Raw genomic sequence first — 18,917 nt, 5'->3', positions numbered from 1 at the left:
TGAGGAATCGAACCCAGGGTCTCATGCATGCAAGGCACGCGCTCTACCACTGAGCCACCTTCCCAGCCCAGACTAAACACTTTTAACTCCAGGAGTTAGAGGCTAGCCTAAGATACTCAGGGAGACATTATTTCAAAAAAAGGCCTAGATACTAATGTTGAGACTGTAGCCTTGACATGTAGGAGAGCCTGGGAAATCAAGAAAGTCACATTGAGCCTCATGATGCCTCATGCCTATAATCCTAGCCCTTCAAGAGGCTGAGATCTGAGGATCTCAGTTCCTAGCCCTTCAAGAGGCTGAGATCTGAGGATCTCAGTTCGACATCAGCCTGTGAAGGAAAATCCCTGAGATTCTTTATTTTCTTTATCTTTTTTATTTCATTATTATTGTGAGGTTCTTTCTTTTGTGTGTGTGTGTGTTTGGTCGTGGGGTCTGAACTCTGGGCCTGGGCACTATCCCTCAGCTCTTCAACTCAAGGCTAGCACTCTACCACTTGAGCCACAGCACCACTTCCCCCTGCTTGTGTAGAGCTGAGGAATCGAACCCAGGGCCTCACGCATGCAAGACAAGCACTCTACCACTGAGCCACCTTCCCAGCCCATGAGCTTTTTGCTCAAGGCTAGCACTCTACCACTTCAGCCACAAAGCCACTTCCAGCTTTTTTTGTTTATGTGGTACTGAGGAATTGAACCCAGGGCTTCATGAATACTAGGCAAGCACTTTACCACTGAGCTACATGCCTAGACCCAAGAGACTAATTAACCAGCAGAAAGCCAGAAGTGGTGCTGTGGCTCAAAGTGGTAGAATGCTAGCTTGAAGGGAAAAAGCCCAGGGTTGTTGTAGAGGCCCTGAGTTCAAACCTCATGACCGATAGAAAAAAAAATTATATTGGAGTTTGGTTTAGTCCTCATTTATTCACACAGGAAGATACCTTCTCAGAGTCTTTACTTCCTCACAAAAAAAGGCAAGTGGGTTCTTCTCTAAGGTCCTTTCTAGCATGGTGATTTTAAGGTATACTGCGTGTTTATCTCAGGTAATATAATAGTTTATTATTTTTTATTATTATACATTTATTAGCAAAAAGCTATTCACATGAAATTATTAAAGTTTCACTCCCTGTGTTTCAAGTGAGAAGCAGAAAATCAGAATTCAATTTTTAAGTCAAAATAAGATGAATAGTATCATAAAGCTCAATATTCACAATAGTGAAATACATTGTATTTTATATTGTATTTAGTGAACAATATAATGGGATATTAGAACCAAAAGAATTATTTGACAGAGAGCGAGGCAGATGGGGGTGGGAAGGAGATTATAAAATAGTATGTTTCAGTGACAATCACTCCATGACAACTATGTACTTAAAATTGGTGAAACATATTACAAATATTATAGTCTGGGTAAAAAGTCTAGCCCAATATCAGAACAACCAAATGATTTTGAATTTCGTAAAGTCATATGTTGAGGAAGTTAAGAATTTTTCCCCTTTTCCCGGTGCTCCAGTCCTAAAGGGGAGCTTATTTTTAAAAATTACATACAAATCAGGGGCCAGTGTTTCATGCCTGTAATCCTAGTTGGTCCAGAGAGCCTGAGATCTGAGGATAGTGGTTCAAAGCCAGCCTCGACAAGAAAGTCCTTGAGACTCTTACCTCCAATTAACTACCAAAACAAAAAACAAAAAATACTCTACTACTTGAGCTGCTCAAGTGGTAGAATGCTAGCTAAAATGAAACAAAACAAAACCAAAACCCCCCACAAACCTCAGCGGTAGTATCCAGGCCATGAGTTTAAACCCCAGTACTGGAAAAAAATAAATTATATATATATATATATATATATATATATATATGTATATATATATATATATATATATGTATATATATATATATATGTATTTAGCAATATTTTATGGAAAAAGAGATACCCATGTGGAAGGACAATTTAACTTAGTATTTCTTCTTCATTTTGTTTTTTATAGCAGACATATTAATTTCATCTTGGACATGATATGCCAGATATCCTGAGCTTCCGGGAATGAAGTCATGTAACTCCCCAAGGTATTTCTTCATGGCATCAATTGATATATAATCTATAAATAACAGAAAAATATATTTGAAATCCTACCGTACTATCTGCTTTTCAGTGTCTTCTATTTGTTAAATTTTTTAAAGATTATTTAAAAAAAACTAAGAAGAAATAGTTTCAGTGAGAAGATTCTTTATGAAATCTATAGTTGATGAGAAATATACTCTTTCCTCACCCTGAACCTTCTATTTTTAAAACAAAGATTCCTGATTAGCCCTTTAACTACTGGAAGTGTGATATCTAGATGTAAGCTGTAACAAAATAACTAGAACCTAGAACAAAATAACTGACTGACTTAGAGGGTGACCACTTTGAACTTTCTGTACAAAGATTCACTAACAGCACAAACGACTTATCTTCCCCAGTAGAACAGGCCACACTTTCTGGTGCTGCAAATGTTGAGATAACAGGCTTTAGTGGGGGGGAAAAAAAGGGTAAATCTATATTACTCAACAAAGATTATGGGTGTGAGCAATTTTTATGTAATTAATAATCTGGAATAGATATGATTATCAAAGAAAGAAACCCTGTCCAAAAGCAAGGTCTCAATGTTATGTAACAATTATTTGAATGAATACACTTTATGTGTAAAGCAAATGTTCGTGGTTTACTCTAAAATTTAAATTAATTTAAAAGTAATTACTATGAAAAAAAATTCTAGTAGAGTTCCAGTGATTGAATTTACTATGAGGAGCCTGAGCTAGTACTACATCTTGTGAGGTATGAGTTATGCAGCTGACCATGAGCCCGACCTGGGAATGAGCAGATAAAAACAATTCCTGGCTGGGCTGGGAAGGTGGCTCAGTGGTAGAGTGCTTGCCTAGCATGCATGAGGCCCTGGGTTCAATTCCTCAGCACCACATAAGCAGAAAAAGCCGGAAGTGGCGCTATGGCTCAAGGGGTAGAGTCCTAGCCTTGAGCTGAAGAGCTGAGGGACAGTGCCCAGGCCCAAAGTTTAGGCCGCATGACCGGCCAAAAAAAAAAACAAACAACAAAACAATTCCTAGCAACTAGGGACATAAACAATCCTTGGGAAAACTGCAGGCAGGTGCTGGAGGGCGTGGTGACCCAGTAGTCAGACCACAGATGGTGTTTGTTTGAGAAAGGAACCCTGCAGTTCAGCACATATCTCCTAGAGACTCCCCTGTGGTGCCGGCCAACCAGTTTAAAGTAAGTCAGCCCTTTGATCTAACCAACAACCTGTTTCTGGTCCTTTCCCGCTTTGTAGTGGGACAATTACACTATAGAGTTGTTTTATGATTTTCCCACGATGTGTAGTGATATGTTACAAGATGCTATGATGTGTGCAAAGTCCCTGCCCTCCCTAAAAAGTCTATAAAAAGTGCTGTAACTCTGGGCTCGGGGCCTCTTAGCATCACCAGTTACCTGGTGCGCGGAGGACCAAGCCTGAGCTTGCAATAAACGCCTCTTTTGCTGTTTACATTGATCTTGGTCTCTGGTGGTCTGGGGGGGGGGGGGGGGGGAAGGTCCTCACGTCCAAGTACAACAACTGCAGCACTACCACCAATACCAACAGAATAAATATGTAATTTAAGTTCATAGGTTAAGAATTAACTTTGAAAAAAAAAAAAAGAATTAACTTTGAGGGGCTGGGAAGGTGGCTCAGTGGTAGAGCGCTTGCCTTGCATGCCTGAGGCCCTGAGTTCGATTCCTCAGCACCACATAAGCAAAAAGAAAAAAGCCGGAAGTGTTACTGTGGCTCAAGTGGTAGAGCGCTAGCCTTTAGCTGAAGAGCTGAGGGACAGCGCCCAGGCCCAGAGTTCAAGCCCTATGACCAACCAAAATAAATAAATAAATAAAAACTATACTTTTAGTCTAATCACATTTCAATACAGTTGTCTATGCTTCAGTTTTGACTATGGCTTCAATTTTGACCATGCAGTGAAGTCTCCCTAAAAATGGCAAACAGAGGCTGGGAATGTGGCTTGGTGGTAGAGTACTTGTCTATCATGCATGAAGTCCTGGGTTCAATTCCTCAGTACCACATAAACAAAAACCCAGAAATTAAACTGTAGCTCAAATGGTAGAGCACTAGCATTAAGCAAATGAAGCTGGGGGACAGTGCCTAGTCCCTGAGTTCAAGCCCCAGGACCAGAAAAAAAAAAGGCAAGCCAGGACCGGGACTCACACCTGTAATCCTAGCTAATCAGGAGGCTGAGATCTGAGAATTGCGGTTCAAAGCCAGCCTGGTCAAGAAAGGGACACAATACCCAGGCTCTGAATTCAAGCCCAGGACATGTAACAAACAAACAAACAAACAATCAAATAGTGGCAGTTTGGAGAAAGAATTGTAGATGTTCCTGACCCTTTCTCCTGTACCTGACTTTGTGCATGTCTTCATCCATATCCTCACTTACAATTATCTATATACTAATAGCCATATTTGATTGGTTGGTTTCCTTACATTTTATTCTCTCAATTTCAGCCTCGTTTATCTGTCTTCTCTTTTTTCTTTGGGTTGGTCATGGGACTTGAATTCTGGTCCTGGGTGCTGTCCCTCAACTCTTCAGCTCAAGGCTAATGCTCTACTACATGAGCCACAGCGCCACTTCCAGTTTTCTGAATGGTTTATTGGATATAAGAGTCTCACAGACTTTCCTGTCTGGGCTGGCTTTGAACTGTGATCTTCAAACCTCAGCCTCCTGAGTAGCTAGGATTATAGATGTGAGCCACCGGGGCCTGGCTCTCTGTCTTCTCATTATACAGGGTAACCATGTAGGAAAGCAACAAGCCATTAATGGGCTTTTCGATATCCATAAGTCTCCTTAAATTACATATAAAATTTGGCTGTTTTGCTTGTGTGTGTGTGTGTTCTCAGGTGTGCATGACTGAGGTTGTCCATATAATTTAGATTCCAAATTAGGGTATTTAATTAGGACATTACATTAACACAAAGTATTTTTGAGGCCCTGAGTTTCATTCCCAGGGGTCGAAAAACCTGACTTCAAAATAATGGGCATAAATTGTAACTGTGTCATATAAGTAGGGTCAAATGTTCACTTTATCTAAACAAGTATTTTTTTTAATTTTTTGTTTTTTGGGTCCAGTCATGGGGCCTGAACTCTGGGCCTAGGCACTGTCCCTCAGCTCTTCAGCTCAAGGCTAGTGCTCTACCACTTGAGCCACAATGCCACTTCCGGCTTTTCTTCTTTTTGCTTATGTGGTGCTGAGGAATAGAACCCAGGGCCTCATGCATGCAAGGCAAGCACTCTACCACTGAGCCATCTTCCCAGCCCTAAACAAGTATTATTATAAGTACAGAAAATATGAGTCCCATCCTGGGTCAATTCTGCAGGCCAATTTTTTTAACATATAAATGATGTCTTGCCATTATCACGTACAATAGAGGAGGCTACACATTTGAAGTACAATAGCAGTTTTATTCTTGACACTCTTTGTTTTATCCCTAGCTGGATTTACTCTAAATTTTATTTGAAGTTACCTGTTACCATGTTGTTCACGGGATAATTCTGAAGAGGGAAATACATCTGCTTTTCTATAACTGGAGTCTTTATAAAATGCTTTTCTGTGCTATAAAATGAAACATAGATATATGATATTGGATTATGTATTATAAATTTTGGATTTATATTACAAATTAAAAGTTATTCTAAACCGGGCACCTGTGGCTCACTCTTATAATACTAGCTACACTGGAGGCTGAAATCTGAGGATTATGGTTCAAAGCCAACCCAGGTATGAAAATCAGTGAGACTTTTTTTTTTTTTTGGGTCTGGTCGTGGGGCCTGAATTCTGGGCCTGGGCGCTGTCCCTCAGCTCTTCAGCTAGCGCTGTACCACTTGAGCCACAGCTCTACTTCCGGCTTTTTTTCTTTTTGCTTATGTGGTGCTGAGGAATCGAACCCAGAGCCTCAGGCATACAAGGCAAGTGCTCTACCACTGAGCTACCTTCCCAGCCCTTCAGTGAGACTCTTAAATAAACCACTCAGAAATCCAGAAGTGGCACTATGGCTCAAGTGATAGAGTGCTAGTCCAAAGTAATTTTTTAACTCATTTAACCTTCAGATTTGGGGAACATACTGGGAAGGAAAAACAGCACAGTGGTTGAGAGTTTAGAATATGGACCAGCTAGACTAGTTTTCAAATTCAGCTTCTGTCCTTGAATAACATTGGTATGTTTCCCCAATTGTAAAATGGGGTTGTATTTACTTATAAATGGAAGAAGCAAATGAAATGTTGTGAGTTTAGCCCACTAATATGTTGTATTTAGCAAGTTTTCAATAATAATTTACCACTTAGTAAGTGTTTAGTATAGCTAGTAGTATGCCTCTAAAATAAATGCTTCATAGGTAGGTTACAGATATATTTATGGTCACCATATACCTTTGATGGTTCTGACAAAGAAAAGGCTCCGAGCTGAGAAAGTGGCTTAGTGGTAGAGTGCTTGCCTAGTGTGCATGAAGCCCTGGGTTTGATTCCTCAATACCACATAAACAGAAAAAGCTGGAAATGGCACTGTGGCTCAAGTGTTAGAATGTTAGTCTTGAGCAAAAGACACTCAGGGAAAGTGCCTGGTCCCTGAGTTCAAGCCTCAGGACTGGAAAAAAAAAAGTTTCTAGATAAGACACTTGAGGTATAGTTATATACTTAGTGGTTTCTTCCTTTCCTCCCCATCTTCTCCCGGTTTTCCCCTTCCTTTTCTTTTTCTTTATCTCTCTCCAATTCTTTTTTTGACGATCTCACTAAGGATGTAGCCCAAGGCTCCCTTGAATTCACAGTTCTCTTAATTCAGCCTCACAAGTGCTGGGATCACAGTTATGTACCACCAAACCCGCAGTCACACTTAATCATTTTTAATTCTAGATTTCTTTTCCTGTAAATGGGATGATAATATCAATTCCACAGGAAACTCAGTGCATGAAGATAGCTATAATGAAGTATATAAATTCAATACCTTTTGAATAAGTTTTTTGTGTGCTCATTTGTTAGTTCACCACTTTCCCTCAGGGTTGTTACTTCATTTGATGCTACTTCCTCATTCTACAGACAGTAAAATAAATCACATTTGAAAAATTCAGTATACCAACGAACCAGTGTTTTTAAGGAAAAAAATAAAATGACAGATATACCAAAAGTCTTAAACATCTTTATACTTTTAGCCCCATTCAGTCTAGGGTTTTTTTTGTTTGTTTTTGTTGGTTGTAGGGCTTGAACTCTGGGCCTGAGTGCTGTCCTTGAGCTCTTCAGTTCAAGGCTACTGCTCTATCATTTGAGCCGCAGTGTCACTTCAGGAGTCCTGGTGGTTAACTGGAGACTAGAGTCTCAGGGACTCTTCTGCCCAGGCTGGCTTTGAACCTGGATCCTCAGATCTCAGCCTCCTGAGTAGCTAGGATTACAGGTGTGAGCCACCAGCACCTGGCTTTCAGTCTAGAGATGCTTACAACATTTTGTATACACACTGATACAATGATATATACTACACAACTTTAGTACAGAAAGAAGACCATATTTTTTTTTAATTCCAGGGTGAGATTATAATAGATAAGTAAAGCTTTGGTTGTGATGGTCTTATTACTTCTTAGTCTTTAAAAAATAAGGAAATAGGTATCTTGGATCCTGTATGTGATACCATCCCTTGGGAGGTTTAGGGAGAAGCACTGACTAGTTTGAGGCCTTCCTGAGCTAATATAAGCCATAGGTAAATTAATACAGGTAAATAAGACTACATAAAAGTCACAGGCACAACTAAATTTGAGCAAGATAGCAAAAACTAAAAACAGTATTTTATACATTTCTTGAGAAGTACTACTCATTTAACAAATGTTACAACAAGGAATTAATCAGAATTTACACTGGCAGGAAATAGCTGATAATTACCATGTACTTACTGTTCCCTAAATATTAGTGACAAAAAAATTCACAACTTTTTAACATGAGTCTGTTTACTCACAAAACAGGGCTAAAGGAATATAGTTCAGGTGGTAGAACAACCTAGCAAGCATGAAACGTTGAGTTCTAACCCTAATACTGCAAAACAAAACAAAAAAAACTCCTCCAAATCTTGAATTTTGTCAGTGTACTACTACAAAAACAATGTCTAGCCAACTAATATTAAAGAAAACCATGCCCTTTAAAATCCTTAATTTGGCTGATTACTACTAACATCTTGTAAGCAAACTGTGTCGTGTGTTTGTGCGTGCGTGCATGCATGTGACAGTGCTGGAAATTGAATTCAGAGCCTGGGCACTCTCCCTTAGGTTTTGGATTCAAGCTGGTACTCTAGTATTTGATCTAAAGCTCCACCAAAATCTTTTTGATTAGTTGGAGATAAAAATCTCCAGCCCTAAACCACCAGGGCACAGATGGTTCATGCCTGTAATCCTAGTGGCTCCAGCATAGAGCGCCTTGAGCTGAAGAGCTGAGGGACAGGGCCCAAGCCCAGAATTCAAGCCCCACAATCGGGGTGGGGTGGGGTGGGGGTGGGGGTGGGGGGAATCTCCAGCCCTGTGCTGGTGGCTCATGCCTGTAATCCTAGCTACTCAGGAGAGTGAGATTTTAGGATTGCAATTCAAAGCTAGCCCAGGCATGAAAAGTTTATGAGACTCTTTTTTTTGGGTCTGGGTCCGGTCATGGGGCCTGAACTCTGGGCCTGGGTGCTGTCCCTCAGCTCTTCAGCTCAAGGCTAGGGCTCTACCACTTGAGCCACAGCACCACTTCCGGCTTTTTTCTTTTTGCTTATGTGGTGCTGAGGAATTGAACTCAGGGCCTCATGCATGCAAGGCAAGCACTCTACCACTGAGCCACCTTCCCAACCCCTCCACGAGACTCTTATCTCCAGTAAAACACTCAGAAAAACAGAAGTGGTGCTGTGGGTCAAGTGGTAGAGGGCTAGCCTGGAGCTGAAGAGCTGAGGGACAGCGCCCAGGCCCAGAGTTCAAGTACCACAACTGACATAAATAAAAAAATAATAAAAATCTTCCTGTCTAGGCTGGCTTCAAATGATACTTCTCAGCTGGGCACTAGTGGCTCATACCTGTAATCCTTGCTACTCAGGAGGCTGAAATCTGAGGATTGTGGTTCAAAGTCACCCCAGGCAGGAAAGAATGTGAAATTCTTATCTCCAATAAACCACTCAAAAAACTGGAAGTGGTGCTGGTAGAGTGCTAGCCTTGAGCTGAAATGCTCAGGGACAATACCTGGGCTGAGTTCAAGCCCCATGACCTACAAAAACAGAACAAACAAACAAAAAACCCCACAGTCCTCAGATCTCAGCCTCCTGAGTAGCTGGATTACAAGAATAGGCCAGCAGTGCCTGGCTCAAGAAGATATTTTTAAGACTTCATTGCTTTCAGAAAATTTTCAAATGCTAGGTTTCAGAGAAGTATTCACATTTATTCTTACCTTTTCTGTCTGAAAATGTTGATATTGTTCCCAAATAAAACCACCAATTTTTCTTCTTATTTCTGTGGTGAGAACAGCAAATTCAATACAAGTAACTTACCAGTGGCTCATTCCTGTAATCCTAGCTACTCAGGAGGCTGAGATCTAAGAAACACAGTTCAAAGTAGGCAGAAAGGTTCATGAGACTCTGGTCTCTAATTACCACCAAAAGGGAGAATTGGAACTATGGCTCAAAGGGCAGAGTACTAGCCTTGAGCAAAAAGCCTCAGGAACAATGTCCAGGCTCTGAGTTCAAGCCCCAGGACTGGAACAAAAATAAAACCTAGTTCAAGCCCCAGGACTGGAACAAAAATAAAACCTATTTGTACTAATTGGTGAATAACCATTAATCTTAGAATGACTATCTGACCTGATCTGATCTTTTTTTTTTTTTTTTTGGTCAGTCGTGGGGCTTGAACTCTGAGCCTGGACACTCTCCCTCAACTTTTTAGCTCAAGGCTAGCACTCTACCACTCAAGCCACAGCACCACTTCTGGTTTTCTGGAAGTGTCACTGTGACTCAAGTGGTAGAGCACTAGCCCTTTTTTTGTTGTTGTTGTTGGTCATGGGGCCTGAACTCTGGGCCTGGGTGCTGTCCCTCAGCTCTTCAGCTCAAGGCTACCGCTCTACCACTTGAGTCACAGTGCCACTTACTTCCGGCTTTTTCTGCTTATGTGGTGCTGAGGAATCAAACCCAGGGCCTCATGCATGCAAGGCAAGCACTCTACAACTGAGCCACCTTCCCAGCCTGAGCAGTAGCCTTTAACACAAGGAGTTTCATGGACTTTTCTGCCCAGGCTGGCTTTGAACTGTGATCTTCTGATTTTAGCCTCCTGAGTAGCTAGGATTACAGGCATGAGCCATCGGTGCCCAGCTTGATTTTTTTTTTATTTATTTATCTATCTATCTATTTATTTATTTATTATATGTGTTTGTCTTAGGGCTTGAACTCAGGGCCTGAGCTCTGTCCTTGAGGACTTGTTCAGGTTATATTTTTGCTCTATCACTTGAGCCATAGCCCCACTTACATTTTTTTTGTGGTTTATTAGAAATAAGAGTCTCATGGACTTTTATGCCCAACTGGTTTCAAACCCAGATCCTTGTATCTCAGCCTCCTAAATAGTGAGGATTACAAGTGTAAGTTACTGGCACCCAGCACAAATAGTTTTTAATAGAGTTTGAGACCAATCTATGCTACATATTAGCACCTTGGGCTACCTAGCAGCACCTTGACTGGAACATTTTTGAATAAGTGTTTCCCATCTAGTCATTAATTGATTTGTATAATCACTGAACATATTTTAATATTATAACTAGGTCTCACTGGGATACCAAGTATGGATGAAAACATTTTTTCTGGGGTTCTAAATGCTCCTTGTAAAAGTGTTTTTTAAACTTTTTAGTTTAAAAAAGTTTGTCCGTCATGGGGCTTGAACTTAGGGCCTGAGCACTGTCCCTGAGCTGTTCTGCTTAAGGCTCTACCACTTTGAGCTACAGTGCTACTTCCAGTTTCCTGGTGGTTAATTAGAGATAAAAGGCTCATGGAGCTGGGCACCAGTGGCTCACACCTGTAATCCTAGCTACTCAGGAGGCTGAGATCTGAGGATCACAGTTCAAAGCCAGCCTGGGCAGGAAAGTCCATGAGACTCATCTCCAATAAACCACTAGAAAACCGGAAGTGGAGTTGTGGCTCAAGAGGTAGAGAGTTCGCCTTGAGCTGAAGAGCCCAGGGACGTCGCCCACGCCCAGAGTTCAAGCCCCAGAACCAACCAAAAAAAAAAAAAAGGCTCATGGATTTTCCTGCCTGGGTGGTTTTGAACCACATTGCTCAGATCTCAGCCTCCTGAGTAACTAGGATTACAGGTTGGAGCCACTGCTGCCTGGCCTTGCTTTTATTTTTAATACTCTTCTCACTAGGACATAATATATAGCTTCACTCTGTCTATCTGTATATAGACCCGTATTTTTCAGGTAAACAAGAGACACATCAAGAATTAGGCAATAGCCATGCAAGGTGGCTCACACCTGTAATCCTAGCTACTCAGGAGCCTGAGATTTCAGGATTGGGCTTTGAAGCCAGCCTGAGCAGGAAAGCCCATGACACTCATCTCCAATTAAACATCAAAAAGCCAGAAAAGGAGCTGTGATAGACTGCTAGCCTTGAGCAAAAAGCCTCAGGAATGGCACCCAGGCCCTGAGTTTAAGCCCCAGGACTGGTGCGCATGCACACATGCATACACAAACACACACACATACACACAGAACTGGACAATGTAAGACTTTAAAAATCTGATATTGAAGTTACCTCCGAAAAGCTAGGTAGAATCTGAACAGAACAGAATAAGATGTGCCAAGCAGGAAAATGGAAAGAATCAATCTCAGAAGCAAGTGTTTTTTGTTGTTGTTGTTGTTTTCTTCTTTTGTTTTGTTTTTGGTCACAGGGCTTGAACTCTGAGTCTGGATGTGTCCCTGAGCTCTTCTGTTCAAGGCTAGCACTCTACCACTTTGAGCCATAGTACCATTTCCAGTTTTGTGGTGGTTTATGGGAGATAAGAGTCTCATAGGCTGGGTGCCAGTGGCTCATGCCTGTAATCTTAGCTACTCAGGAGACTAAGATCTGAGGATCACGGTTCAAAGCCAGCCCAAGCAGGAAAATCTGTGACTCTTATCTCCATTAAATTCCTCAGAAAAAGCTGGAAGTGGCACTGTGACTTGAGTGGTAGAGCGCTAGCCTTAAACACAAAGAGGTTCAGACCCTGAGTTCAAGCCCTAGGACCAGGGGGAAAAAAGAGTTTCATGGAGGGCTTGGAAGTTAAGTGGTAGAGTGCTTGCCTTGAATTCATGAGGCCCTGGGTTCGATTGCTCAGTACCACATAAGCAGAAAAAGCCAGAAGTGGCGCTGTGGCTCAAGTGGTAGAGCGCTAGCCTTGAGCTGAAGAGCTGAGGGACAGCGCCCAGGCCCAGAGTTCAGGCCCCACAACCGACCAAAAAAAAAAAAAAAAATCTCATGGACTTTTCTGCCAACTGTGATCATCAGATCGTAGCTAGGATTTACACGCATGAGCCACCGGTGCCCAGCTCAGAAGCAGTTTTTCATTTGTCTTTGCACTTCACAGGGTTGCTGAAAAAAATATGAAAGTACTTTCTTTCTTTCTTTCTTTTTTTTTTTTTTGGGTCCAGTCGTGGGGCCTGAACTCTGGGCCTGGGCGCTGTCCCTCAGCTCTTCATCTCAAGGCTAGTGCTCTACCACTTGAGCCACAGCGCCACTTCCGGCTTTTTTCTTTTTGCTTATGTGGTGCTGAGGAATCGAACCCAGGGCCTCATACATGCAAGGCAAGCACTCTACCACTGAGCCACCTTCCCAGCCCCTGAAAGTACTTTCAAAAGTATAAAATATACAAATATGAGTTTATTAATCTAACTAATATTTTTGAGTGTGTTCTCAGAGCCTTGTAAACTCTTGGTTGGCTTTTTTGCTCAAAGATGGCACACTTCAACTTCTGTCTTTCTACTGGTTAATTGGAGCTGAGTCTCACAGACTTATTTGCCTGGACTGGCTTTGAACCATGATCCTCAGTTCTTAGCTTCCTGAGTGGCTAGAATTGGGAGCATAATCCACCAGTGCCTGGCTTGTTAACAAATATTTGAAGAAGAAATTTCAGAAGAATGGAAGAGATTCAACACTAGTAAAGAATGCATTTATTAAATGCTCAACGTGTCCTATACCTTAATATATTACCTTTTTTTTCCCTTAAAACAACTTGGGACATGATAGCTTTGAGGGCTATTTCCACGTCTGTCTTATTCATCATTGAATCCCCAAATGTGAGTTAGAACTTGCCATGGGGTGGGGTTTAATAAATATGTAATGAATAAATAACACCCAAGGTAATCTGACTCAAAGTCTATACTTTTTCCACTCATGTTAAGTGGTGCAAAACTCAATGCTTTCTGATTGAGAGCAAATATATAAGTAAAATTGGATGGGGCTATCTGACAGGGATTAGCTGGATTTGGCAAATAGAGATTAGTTGAGTGACATTTGCTAACCTTTTTGCAGAGAAGCAGGAGGAAGAATGAAATGACCTAAAGCCACAGAGTTTTTTATTTCAGCATTAGCTACCGCAGAGAGATAGTAGGCATGAAAAACAGTAGCATTATCTTCTATGTAGTCAAGGCTGTGATATATTCTAGGAGAAAGAAAGGAAACCTTTTAGAATATGAAATGAACAAGAATGTGTCAACTTTTCAAAAGAAAAAATAAATGACTGGAAATACAGACAATTATGATGACCTTTTCTCCCTAGCAAAAAGACAATCTTTTTATTTTTTTTTTTGGGGGGGGGGTCCGGTTGTGAGGCCTGAACTCTGGGCCTGGGCGCTGTCCCTCAGCTCTTCAGCTCAAGGCTAGCGCTCTACCACTTGAGCCACAGCGCCACTTCTGCCTTTTTTCTTATGTGGTGCTGAGGAATCAAACCCAGGGTCTCATGCATGCAAGGCAAGTGCTCTACCACTGAGCCACCTTCCCAGCCCAAGAAAATATTTTTAAATTTTTTTTTATTTTTTAGTGCTTTTTAGATGGAACCCCAGGGCCTTGCACATGCTAGGCAAGCACGATCCCACTGAGCTCCATTTTCAGCGTAAGAGTATACTACTACTTAGTTTGGTGGCCTGACTCTAGGCAAACCTCAGCTTTAGAGAGTTAAAAAAAGACTGTAAATTTAGAAACTTGACCCAAAACAGTAAGTAAGTGGAAATTAACAGTGGATTGGCCATCAGCAGCTTATAAACTGAGTTTCCTCATAGTGCCATTATGAAGGATCAGTTAATTATGAGGTAGGGAATGGGCAGGGCATGCCGTTAGGAAAGATTTCATAAATAGATAACGAGGCCTGTAAAAAAGTAGAAGAGGGAGGTCTTAAAGAAAAAGACAGGGGCTGGGAAGGTGGCTCAGTGGTAGAGCGCTTGCCTTGCATGCATGAGGCCCTGGGTTCGATTCCTCAGCACCACATAAGCAGAAAGCGCCAGAAGTCGTGCTGTGGCTCAAGTGGTAGAGCGCTAGCCTTGAGCCAAATTGCTGAGGGACAGCGCCCAGGCCCAGAGTTAAAGCTCCACAACCAATACACCCCCCCACTGTCCAGGAAGAGTTTAAGTGTGAACATCACAGGATGGGAAGGGCGTGAAGGGCACTGCTATGAGGTGGTCATCTGGGTTTTAGACATGGAGTACGCGGGTCCCCTGCAGTGCTCCCCGCGGGGGGACTGCTGGAACCACGAGGCACCGGGCACCGGGTGGAACCGGGGCGGGGCGATGGCGGGGACAGCACACGTGCAAGGCCGGAGCCCGGCGCGATGGCGGGGACAGCACACGTGCAAGGCCGGAGCCCGGCTCGACGACCAGGGGCCGACGGCGGCCGTCCCGGCTGGGAGGCGCCGCGGTGAGGGCCGCGGGTACCTCAGCGTGTCCGGGTGCGAGGCGTCGCTGCTGAACAGGAAGTCTGCGGCCCGCCAGTCACTGACCGTGCCGCCTTCGGCCACTGCGGAGGCAAGAGCGCGGGGTGAGCCTGGCGGACCTCCTGGAGCCACCCTTCCGACCCTTCCCACCTCACTCGTCCCCCTCCGGCCAAGCCGCCTACTCCAGAACTGCCTCAGGTCCTGGCCGACGCTACCACAGAACCAGCCCCGCTGCCCTTGAAACATGGCGGCTCCGGGACCGCGAGGAGGTGGGCGGGGAGTGGGGGGGAAAGGCCTGCTGCGGGGATCGCTGATTGGCTCAGGACCGAAGACCCTCGCGCTGATTGGTTACCGGCAGCAAAAGGCGGGAAAAGCTTGCCGCACGCCATACCAGACTGTTGAACTAAGCTGGGGAAGCCGCGAGGAAGGACGCTGGAGCTGGTGAGTGTTTGCACCCAAGGTGTAGAGATTGGGATGAGATTGTGTAGCATCAAGTCTTGGCTACTATTTCATCTACAAATACTTGGCACGCGCACGTGTGTGCGTGTGCGCGTTTTCAATCAAGGCTGGCACTCTACCACCTTTGGTTTGTTTGCTCATTGGAGATGAGAGTCTCACAGACTTTCCTGCCTGGCCTCAAACCGCATCCACAGATCTCCGCCTGAGTAGCTAGGATGACAGGTGTGAGCCATCAGTGCCCAGCTCATTTCTCATATTTTATTTGCACTTTCTATTTCCTAGTCTCCTTAGAGGTTTGTCGATTTTATTAGCCTTCCCCCCCCAAGAAAAAAAACACACTTTTGATTTTGTTGATATTTCCTGTTGATGTCAATTTCAGCAGTTTGTAATTTCCATGATTTCAAATTGCTGTTGTTGGGGCTGGGAAGGTGGCTCAGTGGTAGAGCGCTTGCCTTGCATGCCTGAGGCCCTGGGTTCAATTCCTCAGCACCACATAAGCAAAAAGAAAAAAGCCGGAAATGGTGCTGAGGCTCAAGTGGTAGAGCGCTAGCCTTGAGCTGAAGAGCTGAGGGACAGCGCCCAGGCCCAGAGTTCAGGCCCCACAACCGGACCCAAAAAAAAACAAACAAAAAAAACCAAATTGCTGTTGTTTTTTTTCCCCTACATTCTTAAAAGTTTATTGATTTTCTCCCTTTGGGGTTTTTGTTTTGTTTTGGCCAGTCCTGGGGCTTGAACTCAGGGCCTGGGCACTGTCCCTGGGTTTCTTTTGTTCAAGGCAGCAAGCACTTTACCACAGTATCACTTCTAGCTTTTTCTCTATATGTGGTGCTGAGGAATTGAACCCAGGGCTTCGTGCATGCTAGGCAAGCACTCTACCACTGAGTCAAATTCCCACCCCCTACATGTTAAAATGTACATGTATGTATGACTAGATATTTCTCTAAAACTATGTCTTACCTTTTTTTTTTTTTTTTTTTGGTCAGTTGTGGGCCTGAACTCTGGGCCTAGGCGCTGTCCCTCAGCTCTTCAGCTCAAGGCTAGCGCTCTACCACTTCAGCCACAGCACCACTTCTGGCTTTTTCTGCTTATGTGGTGCTGAGGAATCGAACCCAGGGCCTCATGCATGCAAGGCAAGCACTGTACCACGGAGCCACCTTCCCAGCCCATGTCTTAACCATCTTTTGAGATGCCATTTCTTATTACTCAGTTCAAAATATTTTCAGATTTTTGGTGAGCTTTTTGACTTAAACATTTAAAAAAATTCCCCAATATATATATACTCTTCCAATTATCTTCTGGTTATTGGTTCTGAATGACTTAGATACATTTTTAATATGATTTTTATGATTATAAATCCTTTGAAATTTGTTATTTGCTTTATAATAGAAGTAAATGGCCAGTGTCCTCTTTTTTTTTTTGTTTGTCGGTTGTGGGGCTTGAACTCTGGGCCTGGGTGCTGTCCCTCTGAGTGATTTGTTGGTGATAAGAATCTCACAGAGTGGGGAGGCTGGGAAGGGATGTGAAGGGTAAACAAAGGAGGAAGCTGCAATGCTTGATAAGAAATGTACTCATTATCTTGCCCATGTAATTGTAACCCCTCTGTACAGTATGTTCACAATAAAAAAAAATAAAAAATAAAAAGAATCTCACAGACTTTCTTTTCCTGGACTGGCTTGGAACTGAGTTCCTCAGATCTCAGCCTCCTGAGTAGCTAGGATCACCCTCCTGAGTAGCTAGGATCACAGGTGTGAGCCACCTGGGCCTGGCTGTTTTTTTTTTTTTTGAAGGGGGGGTTTGTTGTTTTTTTGTGGGATTTTTTTTGGCTGCTTTTGGTTGGTTTTGGGGCTTGAACTCTGGTCTTGGGCACTGTACCTGAACTCTTTTGCTCAAGGCTAGCGCTCTACCCCTTTGAGCAACAGCTCCACTTCTCGAGGATAAGTGGAGATAAGAGTCTCATGGGCTTTCCTACCTGAGCTGGCCTTGAACTAAGCCTCTTAGGATTATAGACATGAGCTACCAGCAGTCAGCTGTCCTCTGGGTTTAAAAAGAATAATCTGAAGCTGCTGGTGATTCTGTGGTATTGGGGTGCAGCGTTCTATATATGGCTCATTGGGTTGAGCTGATTGGTATGTTTTACTTTGTGTGTGTGTGTGGGAGGGGGGTCATTCATAGGTCTTGAACTCAGGGCCTAGGCACTGTGTCTGAGCTCTTTTGCTAAAGGCTAGCGTTCTACCATTTTGAGCCAGAATTACAGCTCCAATTCTGGCTTTATACTGTAATGGTTAATTGGAGCTAAGAGTCTCATGGACTTTCCTGCCTGGGCTGGCTTCAAACTGCTAACCTTAAATCTTAGCCTCTTGAATGGCTAGAATTATAGGTGTGAACTGCTGGTGCCCAGTCACTTAATATATTTTGAAGTTGTATAATAAATGCATGTTTATAACTACTTCCTAGTCAATTGAACCATTAACCTCTTAAATATAAAAGGCAAAACTTTGCTTGTAATTGCCTCCCTTTTTTCCTCTTACTGTTCTGGGGATTGAACTCAGGGCCTCATGCTTATTAGGTAGGTGCTTTACCTCCTGAACCACTTTGCTAGCCTTGAAAGGTAAAACTTTAAGACACATAAAATACAAGAGAATATCTATCTAGATCCTGAATGAATTTTTAAAAACTTTTATGTCAGTGGTGGGATTTGAACTCAGGGCCTGGGTACTGTCTCTGAGCTTTTCTGATCAAGGCTACCATTCTCCCACTTTGAGCCACAGCTCCATATCTGGTTTTCTGATGGTTAGTTGGAGATAAAAGTCTCATGGACTTTCCTGCCTGGGTTGGCTTTATATCCTAATCATCAGATTTCAGCCTCTTGAGATGGCAAGCTGGAGCCACCAGCTCTGGCTCTGAATAGGTTTTTTTGTTTGTCGGTCATGGGGCTTGAACTTAGGGCAAGGGCACTATCCCTGAGCTCTTTTGCTCAAGGTTAGCACTCTACCACTTTGAGCCACAGCACCACTTCTGGTTTTTGAGTGGTTAATTGGAGGTAAGAGTCTCATGGACTTTCCTGCCCAGGCTGGCTTTGAACCACAATCCTTAGAGCTCAGCCTCCCGAGCATCTTGGATTACAGGCATGAGCCACAGGATACCCAACCTGAATAAGTTTTTACCAGAAAAGAAATTACAGCTGGGTGTGATGATAAGCCCTGTAACACCATCAGGAGGTGGAATAACAGGAGCTTTTATGGCAGGGCATGAACTTCAATTCCTCAGATTTCTATCTCCCAAGAAGCTAGGATTATAGACTTGAGCCACTGTGCTGTATTTTTGATTGTTTTTCCTTTTTGCCATGTAGTCCAGGCTGTCCTCGAAGTCAGGATCCTTCTGCTTAAGTTTGTGATGTTCCTAAACATCACATTTCACCCTTTCAGAGTTCCTATAAATTGGGAATAGAATTGAGTGAGAGACTGGTAAGATATTTCAATACTTATTTAATAGCCTCTGA

At 43.0% G+C, this 18,917-nt stretch overlaps 1 protein-coding gene across 1 annotated transcript; it reads right to left on the bottom strand.

Moving 5' to 3' along the window:
• Positions 1-1,934: 1,934 nt before the first annotated feature.
• LOC138816137 (telomere repeats-binding bouquet formation protein 2-like) lies at positions 1,935-15,209 on the bottom strand. The gene is made up of 7 exons (XM_070005677.1): positions 15,142-15,209; positions 14,961-15,042; positions 13,557-13,696; positions 9,468-9,529; positions 7,021-7,106; positions 5,549-5,637; positions 1,935-2,089 (listed from the first exon to the last, which is right to left on the bottom strand). Exons 1-7 carry the CDS (start codon positions 15,203-15,205, stop codon positions 1,947-1,949), a joined length of 666 nt encoding a protein of 221 aa, XP_069861778.1. The 5' UTR covers positions 15,206-15,209; the 3' UTR covers positions 1,935-1,946.
• Positions 15,210-18,917: the final 3,708 nt, after the last annotated feature.

This window comes from Dipodomys merriami, unplaced genomic scaffold, assembly GCF_024711535.1.
Source record: "Dipodomys merriami isolate MVZ:Mamm:240054 unplaced genomic scaffold, mDipMer1.0.p SCAF_69, whole genome shotgun sequence".
Classification (NCBI taxonomy): domain Eukaryota; kingdom Metazoa; phylum Chordata; class Mammalia; order Rodentia; family Heteromyidae; genus Dipodomys; species Dipodomys merriami.
This window is presented reverse-complemented; position numbering and strand designations above follow the sequence as displayed.